Source organism: Gossypium raimondii, chromosome 5 (genome assembly GCF_025698545.1).
Source record: "Gossypium raimondii isolate GPD5lz chromosome 5, ASM2569854v1, whole genome shotgun sequence".
Taxonomy (NCBI): domain Eukaryota; kingdom Viridiplantae; phylum Streptophyta; class Magnoliopsida; order Malvales; family Malvaceae; genus Gossypium; species Gossypium raimondii.
In genome coordinates, this window is record NC_068569.1 from 6,405,843 (window position 1) to 6,432,206 (window position 26,364).

Sequence of the window (26,364 nt, forward strand, 5' to 3'; positions counted from 1 at the left end):
ACCTCAGGCTCAGGCAGTGAAAGGGGGAGGGAGGGATAAAGCGTTTTCCCGCGCTTTGTTGAGAGGAACTAAATGACCCAAATGCCCTTGATATATGGGCTTCGGCCTGTGTATCCTTTTAGGGCCTCTTGTCCTTTTGACTTGGGCATTTTGCTTACTAGGAAAAGAAAATACTAATTCCAAATGAACGGCCACGATTGAAATTAGACGGTCCTCACCAAAAACCAAAAAAAAACCCTAGCAACGTCGACAGACACTTGTCAATATATATTCATTTTTTTCTGAAAACCCAAGCGTTTTTCCTCCGCGGCTCCTTTGTCCTTCTCGCTCTCTAGGGTTTTCGTGGTCAAGTAAAAAAAATGAAGGTGGTAGCTGCCTACTTGCTTGCCGTCTTGGGAGGGAACCTTTCCCCTTCTGCCGATGATTTGAAGGATATTCTCGGATCTGGTCATTTTTCTACTCTTTTGTTTTCTCTATTTACTATATTTTGAACATCTTTGATCCAATGATGTTCACTTCGTTTATCTATGTTTAGTTGAGCTATGATTTAATTTTCTGTTCTTATGTTCGTTGGATTTGAATCGAATTTAATGAAATCTACGTAAGGAATTTTGTTTTTATTATATCAAAATATATTATTTGCAAATAGTGAAATTAGCGAAATAGCATGGAACTGATATGGAAGTTATATCCGAATGAAATTGAGCAACTGGAATTAGATTCTAGTGGACTTCTTATGTCTGGAAAACTTGAACTGTAAATGCATATATTGCTCATAAATTAGGTAAGATGCAATATGATTGTGTATTTAAACAGTATAAAAACATGATCACAAAATAGGCGTCCAATTAATTTATGAATTTGGAAAAATCAACTATGAATGATACGTTTCCGTGTGCTGTATTATGCAATTTTATACAATTTTGCGAAATCCAAGTTCTCGCAAACTAGCATCCAGACAGTATTGACTTATTTTTCTTTTATCATGTATGTTAAAGTTGGAGCTGAGGCTGATGATGATAGGATAGAGTTGCTATTGTCCGAAGTCAAAGGCAAAGATATCACCGAGCTAATTGCAACTGGAAGGGAGAAGTTGGCTTCAGTCCCTTCAGGTGGGGGTGCTGTTGCTGCTGCTCCTACCGCAGGTGGCGGTGGTGCCAGTGCTGCACCAGCTGCTGAGGCCAAGAAAGAGGAGAAGGTCGAAGAGAAGGAAGAGTCCGATGATGTAATGATTGTTAAAGTTTGACCTTGTATATAATTCTTTATTGATGTGTTCTTCGCTAACATAATTTTCATTTTTCAGGATATGGGTTTCAGCCTCTTCGATTAAGCCAAGTAATGCAGATGTCAAGGTTTTTCTTATGCAGTTAGTGCTTTTATTTCAAGCGGTATATGATTTTGTATGTTTGTTACTCTCTGGTCGAAAGTTGTTTCTTTATCAACTTTTAGGTTCGAGTTTTCTTTGGAAAATGTAGTTAAAGATAATCCATTCAAGTCGTAACTTTAATTTTGGATTAAAACAAATTATTATCTATGTTTTATGTGTTTGGATATGAAGTTCAGATACATGCTTACTTAATTCTTTTAAGTTATAGCCGAATTATGGTTATGTATTTAAAGGACTCCCAGGGACTTGGTTTTCGGATAAGAAAGATCAATACTCGCATGGAAATAGCGAAAGCAGTATGATCCTCTAGACCAATGAAATCTCCAAGGCCAGATGGACTCCACCCATTTGGAAGTCTAAATTACTTGAAGGTATCATTGAAACACTATTGTGCTTATCCGAAAAATGCAAGAACCTGAATCAATTAAAATCTTCAGATCCATTAGCTTGGGCAACGCTACTTGTAAAATTATTACCAAGCTAATAGTCAGCAGGATTAGATGTTTTCCTTGAGAAACTGATATCGCCTTTATAATGGAGCTTTGTTCAATGTGCTTGGGTGACATGGTTATAAAAATTGATGTGAAAAAGGGGAAACTGTTAGGAAATCCAAATAAATGGGAGGAGTGGGCAATAGAGCTTCAAAGCCTAAGAATGAAGCCTTTATCCTCGGACTTGAATGGCAGCTCATTAATGAAAGCCCCAAGTCGGGGGCGAAAATTGAGTAGCCTTCGTGAAAAAGGTTTATGGTCGGGGATGGGTCAATGGTTAAATTTTGGATGGATAAGTAGTCGAGGAAAGGACCGCGGAAAGCTCTGATTCAAGGGGCTCTGATCCAAGGGGTTGTGACCTGAGTTCAATCAACTTAGTAGACGTAGGGTCAGTTCTTCATTACTTAAAAAATTTACTTCTGACTCCAAAAATACTTTTGAAAAAAAACTGTGAAGAATAAGTTACTTTTGGCTGAAATTTGCTGAAAAGGAGAATCTAAAAATTTTAGCTTTTCCTCTCCCAATTCCTCTCCCAAAAACATTTTTTGTGCTTAATTACTTTTTCACCCCTCCTATAACATAGTATTTTTCTTTTTTTTCTTGGTGCTTAATTACAAATGTGTTAAAATCATTAATTAAAAATAATAATAAAAAATGTTTTTAAAATACTAATTACAAATATTTAATTGTTATATTTAAATATTTAAAATATAGTTTATATATTCTAATTAAATTGTATAAATAATTCATATTTATTGCTTAAAAATATTTAAAATTTATATTTCATATATTAAAATATTAACAACAATTTATAATAATTTTTATATTTTTACTAAAATATAATAATATTAACTAATTTAAATATTATTTAAATGCATATTTGTTAGTTGATAATAACATGTCTAAAATGGATATTTTATTTCTCAAAAGCAACTAAACACTCAAATTTTAAACTAAAATTTTCAAAAATACTTTTTCACAATATTTTTCAAAAGCAATGAAGAACTGGCCCGTAGTGAAGCCTATGTCGCCAAGTTTGAGAAGCAGTCATCAAGGGAGAGGGAGTCGGAATGAGGGAATTTGGAAGAGGAGCCATGAGCGGGAGGAGTGAGAGAGGAAGAATCAGAGTTGGAGGCAGAGCCCGGACTAGCATTGCGATTTATGGTGGTGTTGGAAGTGGAGGTGAAGCTTGGGCTTCTGAAATTATCAACCAAGTCTTCGAGGCACGAAGATAAAAGAGAGGAAGAAAATTGGAGTAAGGAAGAAATGTGTTTGATATTCGAAGGGCTGAAGCTAATGGGTTGAACTTGGACTTGGGGTTAAAAAAGGACCTAAACAATTGGTTAGGTCTTGATATTTAGCTTCCTCTTACTACGAGGTGTTCCTTAAAACTTTATATAGTGTTTGCTATTAAAAATCAAGTCAACACTAAGTTTAATACCTTGTTGTTTGTCACTAAAATAAATTGTATATTTAGAAAATAAAAAGAAAATGACATTAACCTCCTGGAAAATAAAAAAGAAAAAAACATTATTGCATCCGGAAAATAATAAACAAACAGATAATCTAGAAGGATTATTAATTATATTGATGCTGGATTTAGTAATTTATGTTCTGAATTCTGCACTCAGTAAGCTTAGTTGTGTAAGTAGCACCATATTTTTTCCAATATGAACTTAATTAAGTATAGGATCTCAAGTCGGTCCAAACCTACATTTGACATACAAAATAAACTAAAAAATTTTCATATTTTGCATAGAAATGAGACCTATATACAATAAGTACAAATATACGTACCGAAAGGAAATAATAAGAAGTCTGAATTGGAAAGCAAGAATATATAGTGCTTTGATTTGATATGCCGCTTATCTTACCGTCATCAGGAATATTTTCCCAGCATTTTGTAGCAAAACGGCACATGCATGATAAGCGATTGGATTTAACGTTTGCAAATGAAAATAAAAGTATGACAACTAATCGGGTTTAACGTTTTCATTTATATGGGTGTCATGCGACTTGGAATTTTCTCTTTCTAAAGTCCAGAAATGGTGGTGAAGTTTATGGACAAAAAAAAAAAGATTAATAAGCAATTAATAACTTGATGAAAACTCCACATAAATTACTTGGAGTTATTTGTTTGTCCAACAATGATAGTTTCCAAACTTAATATGGATCACTCGCCGGATTCAATTTCAGCTTCAGTTACCCGTAGCTAGCTTTGTTATATTATTTCATCGTTTTTTCTCTCATTGTCACCTTTTTAGAAAAGGGATATTATGAATGATTCGAAACCCTTTCGAAGAAATTGCCGCCCATTCAAACAATCATTAATTAGCTTCATCAGTCAAAGTTCATTAATAGTTAACCTTTTTTTTACCTACCAAACACGTAAAAGCAACCAAAGAATTGTTTTTTTAAAACTCTTTCACATCTTCATAATTCATATACTGCTTTTAATTGAATTTATATTTCGAATTAATTAAAATTTTATTTTATTATAATGGCAAATGATTTTTATTTTTATATTTTATAAATTAATAAAAATTTAATAATAATATTTAAACTCGCAATGCAATAAATTTTAAATATTTAATTTTATCATTTAAATTAAAACAGTATTTGAATTTTGTATAAAATTTAAATAAATATATTTTATGCATATATATTTTTTCTCTCATAGTAATTACGAGATAATCTGTAGATTAAGTCAAATTCGTTGTAAAGTATATCATTTGCCTTCAAGTTTAAAGCATTCGGTGGAGCACCAATCCTTGTTATTTTTTTCTTTCCTTTTTAACTTTTTTTATTCACGTGTTCTCCAACTTTTATTCATTAACCTTTCAATATATATAACACTTTGAGAAAGTGCTGGGAGAAAAGGATAATTTTACCGTGAAATGTTAACAGCCATTGGTTTTTAGGTCATGACACTAAAAGAATCTAAGATAATTAGAGTTATTAATCTCATTGGAGAAAAAAAAAACACTCAACTATCGACGGCTAAATCATTGTATGCATAATCATATGCATGTTCTTAATTCAATTTTATAATTTACTTCAAAAATTCCAAGGTTATAAATGCCATAGATGCGTGCATGGACAGAAAACATTGAAAAAAAAAATTACTCAATCTAATCATATCTGTTTTTTTTTTAAGATAACGTTTAAAACTACTCATAGTTTCCTCCCCAACCCATGAAATAGGAGAATAATGCGCTCAAAATCACGTCTTCCTACATTGCCAACAATACTTATATCAATCGAGTTAAGACTCAATCAACTTATTTAATTATTTTATAAGATAACTTTAAAAGCTAACCTTAAAATGAACTAATATTTATAATCTATTTCTCACTTATAAATCATCATTGTCCTTGTATTTATTGAAAAACTTTTACTTCTTCTGCATATCCAATTTATATTAGGTATAAATTAACTTATTTACGTACGAGTTGGTAAAAGATTTGTATGTAATTATTAATTTTATTCCTGGAGATAAATATTAAAATTATATATAATATTTTAGTCAATACGTGAATTTTTATTTTATATAATTATAGACATGAAATTTTAATTATGATTCAAATGTATACATAAAAATTAAATTTTGATTCATTTATATGTATTTAAAGAAAGGAATATATTAAATTATTTTATATCGAGTAAATATACATTTTTTATGTATGTTTAAATAAAACTATAAAAATTAAAAGTTTATGTACAATTTTATTTTTTGAGTGGTGTTTATGCATAATTTAAAAAACAATAAAAGAACAATTTTATGAGGCTTTACTGAATTGCTCTTCAATCCTAGACCCATATATCTCTAGTTCAATTGATGGTCCATTCATGGTTTTAATTTTCAATTTTGTCACTTCTTTACCGACGCAGTATATGGAATGTAATAGGAGGTTTTCGGGTCCCTTAAAAATTTTAAATAGCTCTTTTAAATATAAATTATTGTTTTTGCATTCATTTATTTTGCATTTAATTTTATTCATTGCAATAAAGAACACATTATTATTTATATATTTATTGTATTAACTAAGCATAATTCACGAATCTATTAAAAGGGTTAGATCTAAATATTAATTTGTAATAACATAAATGTAACAAAAATAAAATTACTGATTGAGTTTTAGCTCATTGGTATTAGAATTGTTGTCAAGATAAGAAGATTGAAACACATTTATCTTCTTATTTAAAATAAGGATTGGAGCCCTAAAATAAAAATTTTCTATTGAAGTCATTTATAATTTATAAAATTTTAAATTAGTAATGGTAAAATTGTACTTTAGCCCTCCCAAAATAATAAAAACTTGATTTAATCATTTAAAAATATAAAGATATAATCTATTAAAATTGTGAAATTATATTTTACTATCGTAAAATATATAATTTAATTCCGTCCAAAAAATTTTCTGACTCCACCAATATTTGTATTGTTTATTTGATAAAATTAATAAATGTGAGAGGTTATTTTCGCTAATTATATAATTGCTTACAAATAACTGTATTATTAGTCAAATTTATTACACTCGAAATCGAAAACCAATATTTACCACAGAGTTACGTCGAAATTATTCCATGATTTTTGTGTCGTCGTAACAAAAAACACTTGGGAATTGGTTTGAAGACATTAAAATTATTAACGAGAGACACTTCACGAAAGGATTTTTATTTTATTTTTCTTTTTGCTTCTTTTATAAAAGGGTGGTAATACAATTAGTTATCGTTACATTGAAATGGAATAAAACCAATAAATTAGCGTTAAAAATCATAATCAAATGCAGTGTCCAAAAAACTCAACATGACATATTTTGAGTTGGATGATCCTCATGTAATACTAGAGATATTACACATTCGCGATTTTTGTGAGAGGAATTGGCTTTTTACAATTGCGCCATGTGAAGCGGAAAGTGAATGATTGTGCTAACCAGCTCGCAAAATAAGGGGAACTCTGCATACTGATAAGGGGAACTCTGCTAACCAGCTCGCAAAACGTCTGAGGTGGTGCATTCGTTAGAAAAGAAACCTATTTCTTTCTTTTATTAAAAAAAAAAAACAAAATAAGAGTTTTGAAATGGAAAAGAAAGAGGGTAGAAACAGTAGGCAGTAGGTAGCCAAGCCTTTCAACTTTTTTTTGAAGTAAATGAAAAAGTGTAAAACTGTAGAGAAGCTTTGACTACCCAACGTTGAAAAAGAAGAAAGGGAGAGAGAGTTGGGAGTTTGATTGATTTTGCATATTTTTTGTCGTTCTTGTCTTTTATCCCTTTGTGAACCATCATGTTGCTCCTCCTGAATCTGAAGTGCATGCCACCGCTTTACTATATATATATATATATATATATAGATGCTAGTACATTTTCGATTTCATGCACCTCTGTTCTTTTCTTTATTGTTTTTTCCCCCTTATATAATTAGTTTGTTATACGATGGCAATTCATGGTTGCTATTTTTTTCCGTTCTTTTTCTCTCTCATTTCATTTTTATTTTTTAGGTGGAAAATATAGTTAAAACTTGAAAGATGAAAAGAAAATTAAAAGCAGAATTCATTTTATTTATTCATTTATTATAATACATTTTTTTAATTTTATTATTCCGCCATTACAGAGTAAAAAGAAATTGTAGAGCAGCAGTAGGTCGTAGTAGCATTTAGTAGAACAAGGTGAAACTTCTCGTGAGTTATTTAACTTTTGTTTTCTTTTTCCCTCTATCTCCTCTTTCTTTCTTCGGTCGTTCAATTCACAATTTCCTTTTTTTTTTCCTCTCTCTTTTTTCCCTCCTTTTGTCCCAACCCTAATTATACCCTTTCTCTTTCTCTAGATGCCCAAATTTCCGACTTTTCATTCTTTTTTCTTCTTGTTTGGCATCTTCAAGGCCACCTCTTTTCTGGGTTCTACGTAATTCCCAGTTTATAGTTCCCTTTTGATATTTTCCTCTGAAAGTATTTTTGAACTGCTCTGGTTTGGGGGTTTTTTTAGTTAGCTCTTACCGTGCTTTCCTTTTTGTATTCAAATCTTCTGCTATTAAAGTTATCTTTGTGCTTTTAGAGTTTGTATCTTTTTTATTGCTCTTGCTGGTTTTTGAGAGGTAAAGTTATTTGATTCTTTAAAGTTACTCTTTTTGGATTTGAAAGCTTAAGCTTTTATGCCCCGTTTAGGTGCTAAAATTTGTTGTTTGCACATGGTGGTTGGTTGTGTTCATTAAGCCAAAAGCCTTGACGTGGGCATGGGATTTCAGTTGAAACTCCGTGTTCAATGTCTGCAATCAATAGGGCTTTTAATAAAATTTAAAAATACATAAAGGCAGTTGTTGTACAGCTAGGGTTTCGTTAGTCTTTAGCTTCTTTAATTTCGAAAATGGGAAGGGGAAAAAAAAAGAACCTTTTAGTACTTACGACTTAATTGGTTTGATGAAGTTTAGTCATTTTGTTAATTAATTATTCACACCCTTTCATGTATTTGTGCAGGTTTGTTCTTCTTCATTGACAGGTTTGTTTTATGGCTTCTATTTGTCTAAACTTTGTCATCATTGTGGAATTTGAATGATCTGGTTTGAAATTAAAAAGGTGGGGTTTTGATTGGCCATCCAAACCTGAGAACCATTATGATCCAAGGTAATCTTTAGGGATACGTGAGGTTGTTTTATTGCTCAGCTCTACTCAATCTTCGAGATCGAGAAGTTTCTTCGGAATTAGGTAGAGTAAGTGTGCAAAGCACATAGTTTTCTCCTTATCCCTCTAGTGTTGTCTTTGAGTTGAATTCTGAAAAGATGGATATGGGGACTAGTACTTCTGAAATCGTCGAATCGATTGATGAATTAGATGCTGAATTGAAAAGGGGAGAACCTGCTAAGAACCGGTATATGCCAAAATCAGGAAATAAGTATTCTATTGAAGATGACATTAACCGTCTTTTTGAAGCAATCGAAGTTAGGACAGCTTCTAGGGTTTCTGGTTTCTCAAAAGAAATCGGTAGAGATGCTTTACGGAAGAGTGCAATGAAAAGACCAGTTAGAGTTAGTTCTTCTCATGCTTCAGGGATTGGAATTTCTGAACCAGTGAGTTTGAAGCAGGCACTTAGAGGGTTGTCTATATCTCAGGCATCAGAGATGGCTGCTATGAAGAAGCGATTATCAAAGCCATCAGGTTCATCTGGTGTCTCAGAAGCAGGAACCATCAAAAGATTGTACAGGGCTGTAGTAGTTGAAGAAAATGGATCAAGAGTTCCTCTGAATGAAGGTAAAGGGAAGTTGGTGGAAATATCACTTGTTCCCGAAAAGATTACATCCAATACTTCGGAAATGATGCCTGAATCTTTGCAAGTGTCAAACAAGGAGGTATTCAACCTAAATTCTAGTATTTCAGACAATGCAACAACAGAACGGGTAAGAACCACCAGATTGCCATCCCCAGATCAGATTGTCCCTTTGGTCATGGAGTCTGAAAGTGAAGTATCAGAAGCAGAACTTAAAAAAGTAAATTCTATAGATTCTCCAGCTGTTAATCATGCTGTCAAGGAAGCTTTGGAGATTGGTTCTTCCTCTATCCAGACTTGTGTTGAAACTCCAATGCCTAATAAGGAGCCAAAGGGAAAGTTGCTTGCTGAATCTTCTCATTCAGTCTCTGGTGCTGCTGGTAAGGTGAAATCTGTTTGCCAAAATCCACGTCTAATCAAGCCAGTCTTGAGAAACAAAAGCTTTACAAGGAAGAAAGCAAAACAGGAATCAACTACCGTTGTCAGCAATTCCAATTCTTGTAATGGTTGTTTAGGCAATGATCTTGGACCTAGTACTAGTTATTCAGATAGCCTACTACAGAAGCCTGCTTCAGGCAGTGGAACAAAGGAAAATATGGAAGTGTCTCGTGTTTCGAGCAGTACAAGTTGCAGCAATGAAGTTAACTCAAGCATGGTGGGTACAAGTGGCAAGTCTATTTTGAGTTCAAACTCTAGTAACAAATCCAAAGGATTGTTGGCCAAAGCTGATGACAAATCAAGATCAAGGGAAAAGGGAGAGTTTTCCCAGAGCTCGAAAAGTAGTATTGGCGAGTATAGTAGTAGCACTGCCACTAGTGAAGAAAGCAATATCAGTGGGTCTAGTCGGATTGGTAGTAGACCTCACATGTCAAAAGATTTGAGGTGGGAAGCTATTCGCTCCATTCGCAAGCAGCATGGAAGCTTGAGTTTGAGGCACTTCAAGCTCCTCAAGAAGATTGGTGGTGGGGACATTGGCACTGTTTACCTTGCCGAGCTGACTGGTACAAACGGCTTATTTGCTTTGAAAGTGATGAACAATGATTTTTTGTTGAGTCGCAAGAAGATGCTTAGGGCACAAACAGAAAAGGAGATAATGCAAATACTGGATCATCCTTTTCTTCCCACACTATATGCCTATTTCACAACAGAAAAACTTTCTTGCTTGGTTATGGAGTATTGTCCAGCTGGAGATTTGCATATTTTACTACAGAAGCAACCTGGCAGGAGTTTCTCTGAACAAGCAGTAAGGTAACATCTATCTCTTAATGATGTTAGAACATGCTTCTAGTTTGTGCTGACAAGAACTTTAGTGTGTGCATGCATTGTTTGCTGTTCTTAATTTTATCTATTTCTTCCAGAAGGACATACAAGAAAATAGGGAGGAGAAAACGCTCTCATTTTTGTCTGAATTACCCAATCGTTTTGGTACTCGTTTTTCTTGTCATTTAGTCATTTATAATCAAGTTAAAAGATTATGGATTTTATGTGGAAACTCAGAGGCTATAGTCAAATTCAGGCAAATTATTGAGCTTAAAGTCAAATTCATAACAATGGACTTGTGAGGTTTTGATCATAATTACGATTGTTAGAATTAGATTTGAATACATTATTATGGTTCATCCACGATTTCTTGTTGCCCTGATTTTCTGATATTTTTGTTCCGATTTTTGCTTTTCATTCTTGCAGGTTTTATGGTGCTGAAGTCCTGCTTGCGTTGGAGTACCTGCACATGCTTGGTGTTGTATATCGAGATCTAAAACCAGAAAATATCTTGGTTAGAGAAGATGGTCACATCATGCTCACGGATTTTGACTTGTCACTCAGATGTGATGCTAATCCAGTGCTGCTAAAGTCTGCTTCACCCGTTGCTGAACCTGCAGAGAAGATGTCAAGTCCATGCTCTCAGTCCAGCTGTATAGAGCCTTTGTGCCTCAATCCATCCTTTCAAGTACCATGCTTCACTCCTAGGCTTCTATCGCTTGCTTCCAGATCAAGGAAGATAAAATCTGATCTAGCCACTCAGATTAGCCCCATGCCACAGCTTGTAGTGGAGCCAACCAGTGCCCGGTCAAACTCATTTGTCGGAACTCATGAATACCTTGCTCCAGAAATCATCAAAGGTGAGGGTCATGGGAATGCCGTTGATTGGTGGACGTTTGGAATCTTTCTGTTTGAGCTTTTGTATGGTAAAACACCCTTCAAGGGTTCAGGAAACGATGAAACACTATCCAATGTGGTGTCACACAGCCTTAGGTTTCCTAGCAGCCCTATAGTTAGTTTTCATGCAAGAGATCTGATAAGAGGGCTTTTAGTTAAGGAACCTGAGAACCGGTTAGGATCAGTGAAAGGAGCTACGGAGATCAAACAACACCCTTTCTTTGAAGGCCTAAATTGGGCTTTGATACGATGTGCAATACCACCCGAGATGCCTAGGTTCTGTGACTCGAGCATCTGTTTGCCAACTGCAGCTTTGCAGAAAAAAGACAGCTCCAGAGGTGACGAGTTGCCGGGTACTGGAGACGATGTTGAGTTTGATATGTTTTAGCTTAGGTTTTATCCAATGTGCAAAAAGGAAGATATTTTAGCTTCTCTTTTTAACAGTGAGTTTGTTTTACGATCCTGTTGTAACTGATCATATATATATATACTCATACATATAGCATATGTATAGTGTAAATGTATTTCAGAAAGTTGAGGCAAGTTATTACTGTCATATAAATATACAGTAAAGCTAGTCGTCTTCAAAAAGTACTGCAATCTTTCAAGTTTGCGAGCTCTGGTGTCTGAAAGAAGAATTTAACAATTCTCATACATTTAATATTCGAACGCCTCCTTGAAGATTGAAGAGCATTAAGCCATTAACCCAACCCATTTCAGAAAGTCCAAATCCATTATCAGCCTCATGTTTCTTTATGTTTTTATCCATCTTGAATCTTAATCTACTTCTAACAGTCCCAACTCCTTTTTATTCTAAATCCACTCCGGTTCCCACGACAGGCTTTTATTTTTTGCTTCTAAAATCTCCACATTTGCAGGAGTTATGAGGCCATATCTGAACCATGCCACAACTAGACCATCATCATCAGCAACTCCTCCATATTTACCATTTTACCACCACTCCCGTTTCCTTTCTCCCAAGACCTCTTTTATTCCTCTCTTTCATTCAACCAAATACCCAACTATTCAAAACCCGAAATCCCCTTCATATCCCCTGCAAGACCCCACCAATTTTCCTGCTTTTGCGTCGCTAGTGAAAGCATCGATGGCCTCTTCAGCATCAGGAAGGGCTGCCACAGAGACAAAGCCTTTCTCTGTTCTTTTCGTTTGCTTAGGCAACATCTGCCGGAGCCCAGCTGCTGAAGGTGTCTTTAGAGATATTGTGAAAAAGAAAGGCCTTGACTCCAAGTTTAACATTGACTCTGCTGGCACCATTAATTACCATGAGGTATGGCCCATTTCAAATATGCTAAAGCATGGTATTTTTGGACTGAGGTTTTACATTTTCTGTATGGTAAAATATCTGCCTGGTCTTGGTTTATGATTTTGGTTATAGAATCAGTATAAGTTCAGATCGATGCTTTCTGTTAAAGGTTTTAAAAGATAAAGATCGGTATCTCCTAGGACTCCGAGCAATGTGACTGATGTGATTAGAAACCTTTTCCCTAACCTTTTAATATTTTCAAAAAAAAAAATTAACTGTTTTGTTGTTTGTGAAGGGAAATTTGGCAGACCCAAGAATGAGGGCAGCCTCAAAAAGGCGTGACATTGAGATAACATCTATTTCAAGGCCAATCCGGCCATCGGACTTTAGAGATTTTGATCTTATTATTGCAATGGACAAGAAAAATAGAGGTAGTATTCATGGATTGGCTGTTTAATTTAGCCTTAAAATTGAATTCATCGGTGTTCTCTCACTTTTGATTGCTCAGATTCACTTATGTAGTAAATAGTGTTAGATATCTGTGTAGTGATAGTTACTTTTATTGCCTGCAGAGGATATATTAGAGGCTTTCAATAGGTGGAAATCAAGAGACAAACTCCCCGCTGATGCCTATAAAAAAGTTAGTAGAATGTTCAGAGTGAAGACTATCAGTCAATTATGTAGGTGGCCTTTTTATTCTGATATTTGTAATGGTTATGCAGGTTAGACTGATGTGCTCTTATTGTAAGAAACATGACGAGACAGAAGTCCCAGATCCATACTATGGCGGAGCGCAAGGTTTTGAGAAGGTAATGTAGGGGAGTTTCATATTTTTAAGGTAGATTTTAAAAGTTGATATGGTATTCAAATCATAGTATTTCTCTTGGCATATCTGGAGCCTGGGGTATACTTGATGGACTTTGCAAAACAGTGAGCTTTTTAGGTCATTAGAGTGGGAGAAGTTATGGCAAGGAGAGAAGGAAGAAGCATGTGGATATGGTGAATTATGGTGATTTTTTGTGATCTGAAAAGAAATAATGAGGAAAAAGGAAAGATGGGAGGGAGGAAACTGAAAGTTCTGTTTGCACAAGTATTTTCCCACTTATATATATGAATTTTTACATGTACTTCATTGTAAGGTTTGAAAGACACAAGGATACAACTATAAAGTATAAACGATTTGAAATGCCTTCACATGTGAGGTTGGAAGTTGGCATATGTATGCATATCTTGCCATTGAGCTGGTTGTGATACTGCGTTTTTAGTTCTTGATTAGCTAAAACGATATTGGATAATGTGGTTTTTTTGTTACCTTACCGAGCCTCCCTTGTTTTGATTTGTTTTTCTTATGTGTTGTGTTGGCAATTGGTGTAACAGGTTTTAGACCTGCTTGAAGATGCTTGCGAATCCTTACTGGATAACATCTTGGCCGAAAACAGCAACATTCATGGGTCATAAGTGTCTACTTCAAACCTCTGTTTGATCCTCAGTTCCAATATAGGCCATAATTATTGGCCGAGAAATTTGTTCATATACCCAACGTATTGAACTACTTATTATGTGTTTGAAAGGGACTTCCATTGGTGTTTGCATGTATTTAAACTCTTTTTTTTTTTTTTTTTTGTTGTTGAAAAGCAATGTGTCCCCTGTTAAGTTCACTCTTAAAATTTCACTGGCGATCCATGAAATGATTTCTCTTAATATATTACCTCAGAAATTATGCTACTTATATTGGCCAGTTGGATGGAGATGGGTGTGTCATTTTCTTTTTCAGGTGATGGCTGAGCCGAAAGGCCATCTTTTGAAAATTGAGAAAATAAAATTTATGATGTTAAGATAATAAAATTGATTGTCAAATGATTTGATGGTCAAGATGTTCATTATTTCAGGTGTGACTTGGGTTGGGTTCGAGTCGCACTATTCGCGTTTGTTGTTCGGGTTTTGTCTTGTTATTGTATTTCAAAAGTAAAAAAATTATTGTCAAATGGGATATCCCAAACTTCAAACAAATATTTATTTAAAATCATGGAAATATTAAGTTTCAAATAAAATACTGAACCTAAAGCAATGTGCTGAACAGGATCCTCTAAGCAATCTACTGAATATATTTCCCTATCTCTCTGCCATTTAAACTGTTATAGGGCTTAAACCTCTAGATTTAGCATGGCCCAGGATGGTCAATATATTGAACCTTAAATAGAATTTTATTTAGATTTTGATTGTCACATTGATAGGTTTGATTCTGAGTCAACTAATTGACCAGCTCTATCCCTTTCAGGGGTTTTCCAGCATGAAGTTGTAAGGCAACATCACCAACCACCTGAAATTAACAAAATATGAGCCAAAATCATACTTGGAAATCAACATTAAACAACTAGTAAAACAAGCCATAATAATGATGATTAGAGGAAAGTAAGAGAATGCATTTACAATGAAAAATGAAATTCATGTTACTTTCAAGAATATTGATAAGAAGCATACCTTAGCCATTGATCTATATGAATGTTCGGTAACCCCGGCAACATGAGGTGTAAGTATAACATTCTTAAATTTCAAAACTGGGTCATTAGGGTCAAATGGTTCTTTCCATGCAACATCAATTCCTAAGCCTCCCAAGTGTCCAGACTCAAGATGTTGCACAACAGCCTCATAGTCAAGAAGACCCCCTCGAGCAATATTCACCAAAAGGGCTCCCTGAAATCACACTATTGTTAACATAAACATCCAACAACTTAAATCAACCATGAGTGCAGCTCTTTCAATACAAAATTAAACGTTGAAAATTTATAGAAGATAGCTAACATAAATATAAAACAAACGCTATGAAAACATGCCTTCTGAAAATTTTGATTCCTGTTTTCATATCTATGGTTGCAACTAAAAAAACAAGAAAGAGTTCTCTCTTCAATTTTGGAGTGCATTTGAAACAAACCTTTTTCATTGAAGATATGAAGGGCTTGTTCAGAATGCCAACCTGAAAATTTGAAATATCCTTATTGTATTAACTATGGTTGGAGAATAAGTATTTTAGCATATGTATGTACATAGAACATAAGAAGACAATACCATTCCCTCTGAAAGCGGATATTTTAAGTAAAGAAGGAAAAGAAAAGCCTTACTGTTTCTTTATTCATACTCAAGCAACAGACAACTATGTCAGCCTTGCTTGCAAACTCATAGATATCACCATGACTGCCTTTCTCGTCAACCAAATCATCGAGAACCCCATTTTGAGTTGGAAAGGCTGAATGTTCAATACATAATGAATGAAAATGCCATCCAACTAAGCTACACTATTTACATAATAAATCCTCTATACCTTTCGGGATAAGAACTTCCGAGTTGGAGGGCCAGCTCCTTTTTGTAGCAATAATTTTAACATCAAATGGTTTCAAGCGCTTTGCCAAATCAATTCCAATATTTCCAAATCCCATTATAAAGACCTACACAAGCAGGGGATAATATGTGAAAAATAAACTAAAACATAATCTCAAATTAATGTCAAAGCAAAGGGAAAATTGAAGAGATAAAGTAGAAACTGACTGTTTTCCCAAGAAGTGTTTCCCCAATAGGCTCTCCAAGCATTTTCTGCTTTACAGATATTTGCATTTCATTCTACAACACCACCATAATCAATGACATAATAGAAAATGAATTTAAAGGTGCAGATTTGAAAGAAATATGCTAAAATGTGAGTCGAGTAAATGGTAATGAGATGCTGAAGACGAGATGATAAAAGGCTGCCAGTCATGAAGGATATGAAGTAAATTTGGTGAAGCTTTGCATATGAAATTGGCTGAAATGATGGCCAACCTACTAGAAAATTAGTTTGCGATGTAATGGCTATCCAATGCATTGAACAAAATAGTATTTAATCAAACGAAAAAGTACAGAAATGAGTTTGCACTCTAGCTGAAATGCAAGAAAGAAAACAATGCTTTCTCTCTTTAATTCAAATTGTGAAAGAGAAAATGCGTGATCAAGCTCACCTTCAATATGCATAAACCAAGGTATGACTGCGTTATTGAATTATTCATATTTTCATATTACTATATTAGGCACACATCCTTAATTTCGAGGCTTGATCAAAATTTTCTGCTAATAGAAAGGAAGATAGAGCACTCATGCCAGCAAACATTTATATCCATTCCAATTAGACTTGGAGGCTAATCTAGCTGATAAACAGCCATAGATCTCATAGCAGTTGTAAAGCCTACGGTTTGGTCATGGTTTATTCAACTGATAAACAAATTGCATTCTAAAGTCTCTTTCATTTCTGTAACCCAGACAGTGGATACAGCTTTCAATTGTATGCAACAACCAAGCCAATACGATTATAGTGAACTACATCACAATAAAAATAAAGTCAGATATTTTTCATGTTTAACTATAATCATAAGAACATGCTACAGAAAAATGCAACTTTTAGTTTCTAAATAAAATAAATAAACCTGTTTCCGAAGAAGGCCCAACGTTAGATATATAGCCATTTCAGCACAAGATGCAGCATTTCCAGTAGCATCACCAGGAATTCTGGCAACTTTTATCCCATGCTTTGTAGCAGCATCAATATCAATGCCTTCATGCCGAAGTATGAAAACCAAAAATTTAATACAGTAAATGTAAAGTGGCAAAAGCTTTAAGCTATGGAATATTAACATTAAAAGAATAAGGACCTTCTAGGCCAACACCAAATTGCATTATAAGCTTCATCTGTTTTGCACGAGATAAGACATTTGAATCAAACAGCATGTTTTTTGAAACACAAAGATCATAGTTCCCAATATGATCAGGAACTTGCTTGAGGGGCACATCATCAACCTACAAGAAGTTCAATATAGAGAAGATCAATATGAAATAGGAAAGGTTCAAATCCAACAGAAAAGGAAAACAAGAAATTTGTGTGGCTTGCATTTCATTGGAACATTTTGGCATATGCTTGCTAGTGCATGTTTGGTTTATGATAATGCTTTAATATTTAAGTGCTACTCTATAGCAAAAAAGTACATAAGCAGTACAATTTGAGAAAAGTACTTGGATAAAAGGATACTTCTCCAAGTACTCTCTGGTATAAATTTGTGAAGCTGGAAAATGTGGTCCGCAAAAAAGAACACGAGTGATGGGTTTATCTTTGTCCACATCTTTCTTCTCTGCCATCGAAGACATACCTGCACTGAAGGACCTCAAAATCAACACAAAATACCTTGGAAAATTAGAAGACAAAGCAAATTATAATTGAACTATATGCAATCCAAAATTTCCTGAAGCATTTCTCTATCTGATCGTCTAACCTCTACTGTAACAAAGACTAGGGTAAGTCTGCCAAGATACAATATTATAACAGAGACAACACGTATTGCCATTAAAAAAAACATTGAAAAAAAAATCAAACCAGGGCTACCTTTAGAGCAGAAATTAACTACCTATATCTGGTGTGTAATGACCTTCATTTCATCAGGTACTGCAGATAAAAACCAGTTTGGGCGGTAAAGCACCAAATTGTAGCCATTATGAAAATTATATTGGATGCTACTTGTACAACTGTCTACCAAGGGTAGCTGGATAAGGAAGAAAATAAGTACTCTCACAGCATATCCGAGGACGATTAGGACATGATAATCTATGAAAGACTGCATCACAGTCTCACAGGAAATCAACATATTGATTTCATAGACCTTAGCACGGTTAAACAGAGTTCCCCCTTGTTGAATGAGAAAGTCTTAATTCTTCTCTACTAACATTGAGTTTATTCCCAGGACGAAAGTGGGTTCAATTTAAATAGACTCTTTCCCATTGAAAACCAAGGATTCCAAAATTCCATTTTCATCTCAAACCTTCTGCTAAAATACTTCTCTTTTAAAGGAACGTTAGAAAACAAATAGAAGAATCGGGGAGTGAAGATTTGGTGGTGTACCTGCGAGTAAGTGGTGATGAGAAACAAGTGAGACCCGGAATCAGATTTTTGGCGTTGGCTAAAGCAATCTGCCTTTTAATACACCAAACGAGCATTTCAATTTAAACACGAAACTCAGGACAGAGCAGTCTGCACTAACTGTGAGTCTGTGACCCCCCCCCCCCTTTTATATATATTTTTAATCAATCATAATATTGGGGTTATCCCCAATTTCCCCTTATAAAATGATGACGAAGTTCGTCGTAATATTGGTATTTGTTCTTTCACATGTGTATGGGTTTAGGGTTTTGAATCTGTTTTTTTCCTTCTCAAGTGTATTGGATTTTTCTTAGCTCTGGTCGTTGATTTCATTTGTTTATGTACTTTCCTACGAGTTATTAACTGTTCTGCGTAACGGCTTCTATCTTTTTCGTGTTTATATTTATAATATATCTATAATATATATAAAACAAAGTTGGTTTTCACAGTATTACTAAATTATCATTTAAAATATTTATAATTTAATTTATTTAATTTATTTAAATTATTAATTATAAATTTATTTTTTAAAATTTGTGATAATTTTGTTAATTCTATAATAAAATTACAGTTTGAATAAAAATCTAAAGCATACTACTATTAAGTTAAAATATTTAATAATTAAAGTTAAAATATTATTTTAAATTTTTGAATTATATTTATTTTTATAAGTAAACTGTTTTTATTATTTTGAGGATTTTATCTTTAAATTTTGATATTTTTCAAATTGTTTTTGCATGATAGTTAATTAATTTATCAAGTTATTCTTATATCAAATCTCAATTTATCTTTTATTTATCAAGTTGAAAAAAAACTAGTGTTTTAATTTTTTTCGATATTAAAAACACGATTTTGTGACCGAATGGCCACTTCCGTGTCAGCCGTCAAGCTGGTTCAGCCAAGCTATCACAAGTTCGTATTTTTAATACCGGAAAATAAATTAAAAACATAAGTTTTTTTCAGCTAATTTTTTTTCAAAATATTTTTGGGTGTAGCCTGACACATCGGCGGCACCAAATAAATTATTTTTTTACTTTTTTTCCGTCTATTGAAAAAAAATCGAATTTACCATGCAAAATATGGGTGTCGCCGATTGATCTGACTACACCCAAAAAAATGCTTTTTTATTAGAAATAAAGTGGTGTCGCCGATTGGTCAGGCGGCACCTGTATTTTACTGTGTATTTTACCTATTCTCGTAAATATTATTCATGTTATACTATTTTCGTATACATTGATATGTTTTGGCTATTTTACTCATCTAACCCCAAAAAATTTAATATTTAAGAAAATTACCCTAGTTCAAAAACATTCACCCAAATGACCTAAAATGAATAGTAAATTTGGGTTATGGGAACTCAATGGCCAGCACCCCCTTGTATTTTGGCCCCATGAGTGCCTGATGATTGTGTCAGGCTTTAAATATATATATTTTACTTTGGGACATCAATGGTCGGAATCAGGCTATTTTTTTTAAACCGTATCATATTGGTATGCTCAAATACCGGAATTTGAAAAAAAAATTGGGTTATGGTCATCTAATGGCCAGCACCAAAGTACTTAAAAAAAATTTTAGGTGTTGGCCAATAAATGATCAGCACCAACACCTTTTTCAGGTCCCAAGACTATTTTTTTTCCTTTGGGACATTGATGGTCAGCATCACCTTTTTCAAGACCTGAATTTTTTTTTATTTTCAGACACTGATGACCAGTACCGAGTATTGAAAAATTATTTCTCTTAATTTTGGGAATCATATGGTCGAAACCCTCCCTCACTTTATATATAGGAGCTTGGTTTGGGTTTTTGAGAGAGCCATAAAAATGAAAGTGTTTTGTAATGGATTGCATATGGGAGTTTTTTGTAGTGTACAACCAAATTTTGAGGTTGAATTGTATACTATCATGTTTTAACGGAGTTGAATTATATATTGTCATGTCAACCAAATGTTATGCCATTAAGGGTTGGATGACTTTCTGCGCGATAGATGACTAACTGAGATGTCTAAAGCAAATAGACATTATCTACACTGTAAGAGCGTTTATTCTGCAACTTATAGGTGGGGTACTAATGCAACGTATACCTGATTCAAGTAGAAGATGACTAATTGTGAAAAATTACTATTCAAAAATTTTGTATTACTTTTGTATCTTTAAATCAAATTTAGCCTGTATTATTTGTTGTTCGAAATTTATATTTTAGTGTATTAATTCTTTATAATGTTTGTATTTTTTTGTATTTGTAAATTTAGTTTAGTCGGTATTATACTATTATTTGTGGTTTCAATTTTATATTTTCGTGTATTAATTTCTTAGAATGTTTGTATTATTTTGTATCTGTATTTTTTTGTATTTTTTTTCTTAGAATGTAGTTTCAATTAGGATCCATTAAGTGATCGGCGGTAATCAGTGGTGAACGACGGTGATCGAACGTGATCAGTGACGGTCGATGGTGAATGACAATTATAGTGGCGATCGGGTTTTGGGTTGAAGTATGCCATTTATAGTGGGGGACCATAGTGGCTAAGCAATGGTAAAATATATATATTTTAGGTCTTGACCTATTGGGTCACGTCAGAGCAGGCCTAACCTACTAGTGCCAGCCATTCAAAGGCTGCCTGCCACTTGGACCCTGTTGGTGCTGGCCAATTGATTTTTTGTTTTGAGTGGCCTAACACAAGCCTATCATGCTATGGGCCAGTTCTTTATTACTTTTGAGAAACGCTTTTGAGAAGTGCTTTTGAGAAATTTGGTTGTTTGGCATTGCTGTCAAAAAGTGCTTTTGAAGAATAAAATGTCCATCCATTTTAGACATGAGATTATAAAGTAACAAATATGTATTTAAATAATATTCAAATTTGTTAATATTATGATATTTTAGTAAAAATATAAAGAAATAATTTATTATAACTTATTGTTAATATTTTAATATATAATATTAATTTTAAATATTTCTAAGTAATTAATATTAATTATTTATAAAATTTAATTAGAATATATAAACTATATTTAAATATTTAAATATAAAATTAAATATTTGTAATTAGATATTGACACGATTGTATTATTATAAAAATTATTTTTATTTTTAATTAATGCTTTTAACACATTTGTATTATTTTATTTTAAAATGTATTTGAATATATAACTCATATTATATACTAACATAACATAGAAAACATAAACCTAATGAATTAAAATATTACATATATTTGGATTAAAGTTTTAAAAGAGATAATATTTATATACCAAATATAAATACTAAAATTTGTCAATAGCATTTACAATTTAAAGTGAATTCATTAAACTAGATGCTATATTTGATAAGCATATGAAAATGATTTGGTTATATTCAATAAATGATTTGGTTAATACAATACTTATATTTGATAAGCATATGAAAATGATTTGGTTAATACAATACTTATATTTGATAAGCATATGAAAATGAAAGCCGAGACTGTCTGATCAAGAACGCAAAAAAGAATATTTCATGGAAAGAAGATTGTTAGGATGAATTCTTCAATTCCAAAGTCTCAGAAACCAAGCAATATGCCAAATTAGTGGACAGTCCACATCATTAACATTACATACTGTTTTAAGATGAACAAGAATGGAACTAAAGTGTCTACCGAGGAGTAACATACTGCTATTTTTGTAAATAAAGTACAGAAAGTGTATAAATAGATGGTTGAATAATACACATCCAGAAAATATCATTGCCAATAAGCCACTAACAAAGTAGCCTCATAAACAAAGAAATAGTTTTTAGGTTCTGCCTACATTTCATGATAATGACATAAAACTACATCAAAGATCAGAGTCGAACTTTGTTCATAAGAACATAAAATAAATCATTGGCAAGAAACAATTTTGCAGCATGTCATATGTGTTGAGCATCCAAAGGAAAAAAGAAATTGTCAGCCAGTGGCTCTCATCTTACTCGCCCGCATAGTAGTGTCGCCTCACTATGGCATCCTTAACCCCCATATGACATGTATACAAGCAGCCACCCCTAGAAAGGCAATTCCACTTCATATGCAGCGAAATAAAAATACCATGCTTCATACTTTTTCCTCATTTAGCAAGAAAGTTTCTTTACGGATTATGACCAAACATAACTTCAAAGCATTAGCTGACTTCATACTCAGAAGCCGACTACTCATTTGGTGACCAGTGCTCTCAACGACAAATCTAAAATCCGAAAGAAACAAATTGCTTCTTAACACAATTATAATATCATTACAAAGTAGAATAAAATAGCAAAAACCATGACACTTGCAGATAAATTAGGTCCAAGAAGGATCTAACTGAACAACAAATCGAAAAAGTGAGGAGACCTATGATCAAGGAAACTATAACTCTAAATTTACCTTGCACTCTCCGATCCATCATTAGCCTCCCATCTGATAGTAGCATGATAAAATTCTGGCCGAATTGGATCCGTCTTTAGGAAGGGAGGTGCTTCAGAAAGAACCTTCAAGCCTAATTAGAGAATTTAACCTTACACAAATTTTGTTTTAGGAAGCTGAACAAGCTTTTGAGAAGTCATTAAAATGAAAACAGTAGGCAATGTAGTACCTTCACCATAGTAACACCAACTGTAGAAAGTAGTCCCACTTCTGAAGCAGCTAATCTTTCTCCAGATTTTAGAATTTCCAGTGTATCAAACAGAGAACTAAAGCAATAATACCAAATAGTAGAGTTTAAAACATATCACCAGTTTTTATTTGTCTAAAAAATGGGCATCTGTGAGAATATATATAGAATATAAACATCAGAATCAATAATGGAGCTGGACGTTGACCAACTATGCAACACTTTACATAGATATGCTGACCTTTTAATTGAAAACATAATACAATCATAAACAGCCTAAGCTGATGAAGGGTTAAATGAAAGAACCCTACAAGTGAATCAATCTGAAGAGTGCATGAACATAAAAAAGAACAATATAGCAAGCAAGCACTTATGAAGCAGCTATAGCAAGGATCATTAACGTTTAACAGTATCCTATTAACTTAAAAAAAAAAAAAAAAGAGTAGTTCCAAGCTTCTAAGAAATCAAGAAAAAAACATCAATTCATGCACATAAGCAATTCAAAAACATCGTTGCCCTCTCCTCATAAGCAAGTTAAGATATAATTAAGATAAAACCATGCAAATAAACAAATAATAGTACCATTAGGTGGAGCAAAAAAAAGTGAAGAACAAATAGTATAATAATAGTTACAAGAACCTAGCGTTCAGTGTTGACAATTTTGTTGGTGAAACAATCAAAAGACCCAAAATTCTATTTCCATTCAGCAACAAGGCCTCTTGATTCCCACTCAGTAACAACGCTCAACACATCGAGATTTGTCACTGTGAAATAAGGAGCACCATGATCGAATAACAGCTCTCTCCCATCTTCACTTATCTCTCTAAATTCCCAATGTTACATATTACCAAAAACAACAAAAATTCATTAAACTATGCACTTTAAAATTTTATTTCTGCATCCCAAAACACCAGCAAATAATAGAATATAAAAAAGGGCAGTCAAAATTCGTCAAAGAAAATGAATTTTTAATAAAAAATAAGTGGAGAGAAACAAAAAAGGAACCTTCTTTGAGACATGCGGCCACCAGGACCCCTGGCAGAGTCAAAAAGGGTCACTGAAATTCCATTCCTTGCCAAAGTAGCGGCACATTACAAACAGACCCTGAAACTGTGAATTTCAAGTTTTTAAAGTTAACAAAATAATGATAATAATAAATCTAAAAAAAAGATCAGAGGAGTGGGGATTTAATTTTTGTTTATTAATGGGTGTAGAAAGAGAAAGTGAGATATTATAGTAGATAGTAAGTATGGATACTTCCGCTTCCCACCGCGGCAACCTTGGCGACAATGTTTTGCATTCTATCCCGGTCGGTGTCGTAAACGGCGATGCTAATCAATTGGGGCTCATCTGTATGCTAATCAATTTGGGCTCATCTGTAATTACTGTGCCTATTAAACAAAGCAGTTTTAACAGAATCCATGCGTTGGGGTTCGGAACCCAGACGCAAATTCAATAGAGAGAGGGTGAACAATCGAAGAATGTAAAATTTCTGTAAAATTTTTGCTAAACTCTAAACAATCAGAAAATAACTAAAAACAAAGCAGAATGAATAATTAAAGAGAAGAAGAAGAAAAGAAACTCACCGGCGGAAGAGGAACAAAAAACCAGAGGAAAAGAAACAAAGGCAAAGAACTTGATATCTCAGGCAAAGAACAAGAGGGAAGAACGGTTTTTGGGGGAGAAAAATGTAAATTACCAGCCAAAAACACTTTTGGCTGAAGAAAAGGAGAAAATTTTAACTTCTTCGTCTGGAGAAAAGAACTTCTCCGATGGCGAATTTTTTTCTGAAATGGAGGCCGTTCTTCGTTCCTTTTAAAAGAAAAGGACTTTTCATTTCAATTTATTTTTTAATTTCAATTCAAATTTCATTTAATTTTATATTCATTTCACATTTCATTTTATTTTTTCATTTAATTTTTTCATATTTTATTTTTCATTTAAAATTTTTTCATATTCATTTTTTTCTTTTCCATTTTTTCATTTCATTTCATATTCATTTCAACGTTATTTTCATTTCATATTCATTACAACTTTCATTTCATTTCATATTTCATTTCACATTTCATTTCTTTTTTTTTCATTTCAATTTATTTTTTCATATTCATCTTTTCTCATTTCAATTTTTTTAATATTCATTTTTTCTCATTTCAATTTATTTATTTTTCATTTCAATTTATATTTTAATTTCATTTCAAATTTCATTTCATTTCAAATATTTTCTTCTTTAATTAAATTTCATTTTATTTAATTTTTTTCTCATTTTAAATTTCATGTTATTTCAAAATTTTAAATTTCATTTAAATTCAAAATTTTTCTCATTTAATTTTTTTTCAAATCAAAGTTTTAGGCCCTGATTCGTCGGATCACGTCGGAACAGTCCTAGGCTGCTAGTGCCAGCCATTCAAAGGTCGTCTGCCACCTAGGCTCTGACTGGTGCCGACCAATTGATGGCCCGATTTGATAGGCCTTGTAACACCTGATTTTTTAGTGGTGTCAAAAACAGTGGTTTCGAGGCCACTAAATCCAACAATTAAGTTCGTAAATATTATTATTTAATATTTACGAGCCAAATATGGTTTTAAAAAGATTTTTGATTTGGTAATTTATGTTTTATAACGATTTATTAGGTTCAAGTGGTAAGACCCTAAGGTCAAATACTTTTAGAAAGTGAAGTATAGGGACCTCATTTCTATAAACCGAGCCGTAAATATTTTTATAAATATTTACGGTGTGTCATTAAGGTGGTATTAAAGTTTTGTTGAAAATTTTTAAAGTTTCGTTTCTATAAACCGAGCTTCTGTTCAGCTTTCGAGCTTCTGTTGGCATATTCGAGAGGACCAACTCTTATGAGCTTCTGTTGATGATGTACTCTTATCCGTAAGTCATTCTTCGAATGGAAAAATCTCGGTTAGGTGATTTATTTAATAAATTTGAAAGACCTGTTTATTTATTTTTATATTAATTTGAATATAGATGTATTTATCGATTGAAGTTGTGAATGACAATGAGTTGTCATGAATGATTTTTATTATTTGATTTATTATAGTTAGTTTGGTAAAATTTTTGTTTATCTCGTCGAACTTACTAAGCTTCGTTAAGCTTACTTGTGTTGTTTAATGTCATTGTAGATTTTCGGAAGGTTGTACAATCGGAACGACATTCAAGTCATACTATCCAGTTTATCTTGGTGGTTTTTGAAACGTTAAATTCGGATTATATGACATGTATAGACTCTTGTGCTGTTTTGTTAATGTTTGGCTTATGTAAATGTTATGA

General features: G+C 33.1%; 4 protein-coding genes and 1 long non-coding RNA gene across 26 annotated transcripts; 3 read left to right on the forward strand and 2 right to left on the reverse strand.

Annotated features, from left to right (window-relative positions):
* Positions 1 to 278: 278 nt before the first annotated feature.
* LOC105770450 (60S acidic ribosomal protein P2-1) lies at positions 279 to 1,579 on the forward strand. Its single transcript, XM_012591654.2, has 3 exons — positions 279 to 447; positions 999 to 1,225; positions 1,304 to 1,579. The coding sequence occupies exons 1-3, from the start codon at positions 360 to 362 to the stop codon at positions 1,328 to 1,330; spliced, it is 342 nt and encodes a 113-aa protein (XP_012447108.1). The 5' UTR covers positions 279 to 359; the 3' UTR covers positions 1,331 to 1,579.
* Positions 1,580 to 7,305: 5,726 nt separating this feature from the next.
* On the forward strand, positions 7,306 to 11,885 carry LOC105768208 (serine/threonine-protein kinase D6PKL1). Of its 5 annotated transcripts, none has more exons than XM_012587998.2 (3): positions 7,306 to 7,971; positions 8,351 to 10,385; positions 10,824 to 11,885. In XM_012587998.2, the coding sequence occupies exons 2-3, from the start codon at positions 8,653 to 8,655 to the stop codon at positions 11,680 to 11,682; spliced, it is 2,592 nt and encodes an 863-aa protein (XP_012443452.1). In that variant the 5' UTR covers positions 7,306 to 7,971; positions 8,351 to 8,652; the 3' UTR covers positions 11,683 to 11,885. The 5 variants fall into 5 exon arrangements, with proteins under 5 accessions (XP_012443452.1, XP_052487341.1, XP_012443454.1 ...); XM_052631381.1 differs by having other exon boundaries at positions 7,306 to 7,781; XM_012588000.2 differs by having other exon boundaries at positions 7,306 to 7,558.
* Positions 11,886 to 12,024: 139 nt separating this feature from the next.
* LOC105768210 (uncharacterized) lies at positions 12,025 to 14,283 on the forward strand. Its single transcript, XM_012588007.2, has 5 exons — positions 12,025 to 12,582; positions 12,854 to 12,989; positions 13,131 to 13,198; positions 13,281 to 13,367; positions 13,936 to 14,283. The coding sequence occupies exons 1-5, from the start codon at positions 12,178 to 12,180 to the stop codon at positions 14,014 to 14,016; spliced, it is 777 nt and encodes a 258-aa protein (XP_012443461.1). The 5' UTR covers positions 12,025 to 12,177; the 3' UTR covers positions 14,017 to 14,283.
* A 265-nt stretch (positions 14,284 to 14,548) lies between these two features.
* Positions 14,549 to 18,784, reverse strand: LOC105768209 (uncharacterized). 5 transcript variants are annotated; one of them, XM_052631384.1, is made up of 11 exons: positions 18,473 to 18,614; positions 17,982 to 18,019; positions 17,593 to 17,731; positions 17,235 to 17,379; positions 17,010 to 17,137; positions 16,102 to 16,173; positions 15,878 to 16,001; positions 15,678 to 15,802; positions 15,491 to 15,532; positions 15,040 to 15,252; positions 14,549 to 14,878 (listed from the first exon to the last, which is right to left on the reverse strand). In XM_052631384.1, the coding sequence occupies exons 3-11, from the start codon at positions 17,722 to 17,724 to the stop codon at positions 14,810 to 14,812; spliced, it is 1,050 nt and encodes a 349-aa protein (XP_052487344.1). In that variant the 5' UTR covers positions 17,725 to 17,731; positions 17,982 to 18,019; positions 18,473 to 18,614; the 3' UTR covers positions 14,549 to 14,809. The 5 variants fall into 5 exon arrangements, with proteins under 5 accessions (XP_052487344.1, XP_052487345.1, XP_052487343.1 ...); XM_052631385.1 differs by having other exon boundaries at positions 17,593 to 17,726; positions 18,473 to 18,613; XM_052631383.1 differs by lacking the exon at positions 17,982 to 18,019 and having other exon boundaries at positions 16,102 to 16,146; positions 18,473 to 18,784.
* Positions 18,785 to 22,164: 3,380 nt separating this feature from the next.
* On the reverse strand, positions 22,165 to 24,931 carry LOC105768212 (uncharacterized). 14 transcript variants are annotated; one of them, XR_008196142.1, is made up of 5 exons: positions 24,343 to 24,912; positions 24,091 to 24,195; positions 23,068 to 23,164; positions 22,860 to 22,989; positions 22,165 to 22,680 (listed from the first exon to the last, which is right to left on the reverse strand). It is a non-coding gene; the product is annotated as an uncharacterized LOC105768212 (long non-coding RNA). The 14 variants fall into 14 exon arrangements; XR_008196143.1 differs by having other exon boundaries at positions 22,860 to 24,195; positions 24,343 to 24,461; positions 24,672 to 24,922; XR_008196144.1 differs by having other exon boundaries at positions 22,860 to 23,908; positions 24,343 to 24,922.
* Positions 24,932 to 26,364: the final 1,433 nt, after the last annotated feature.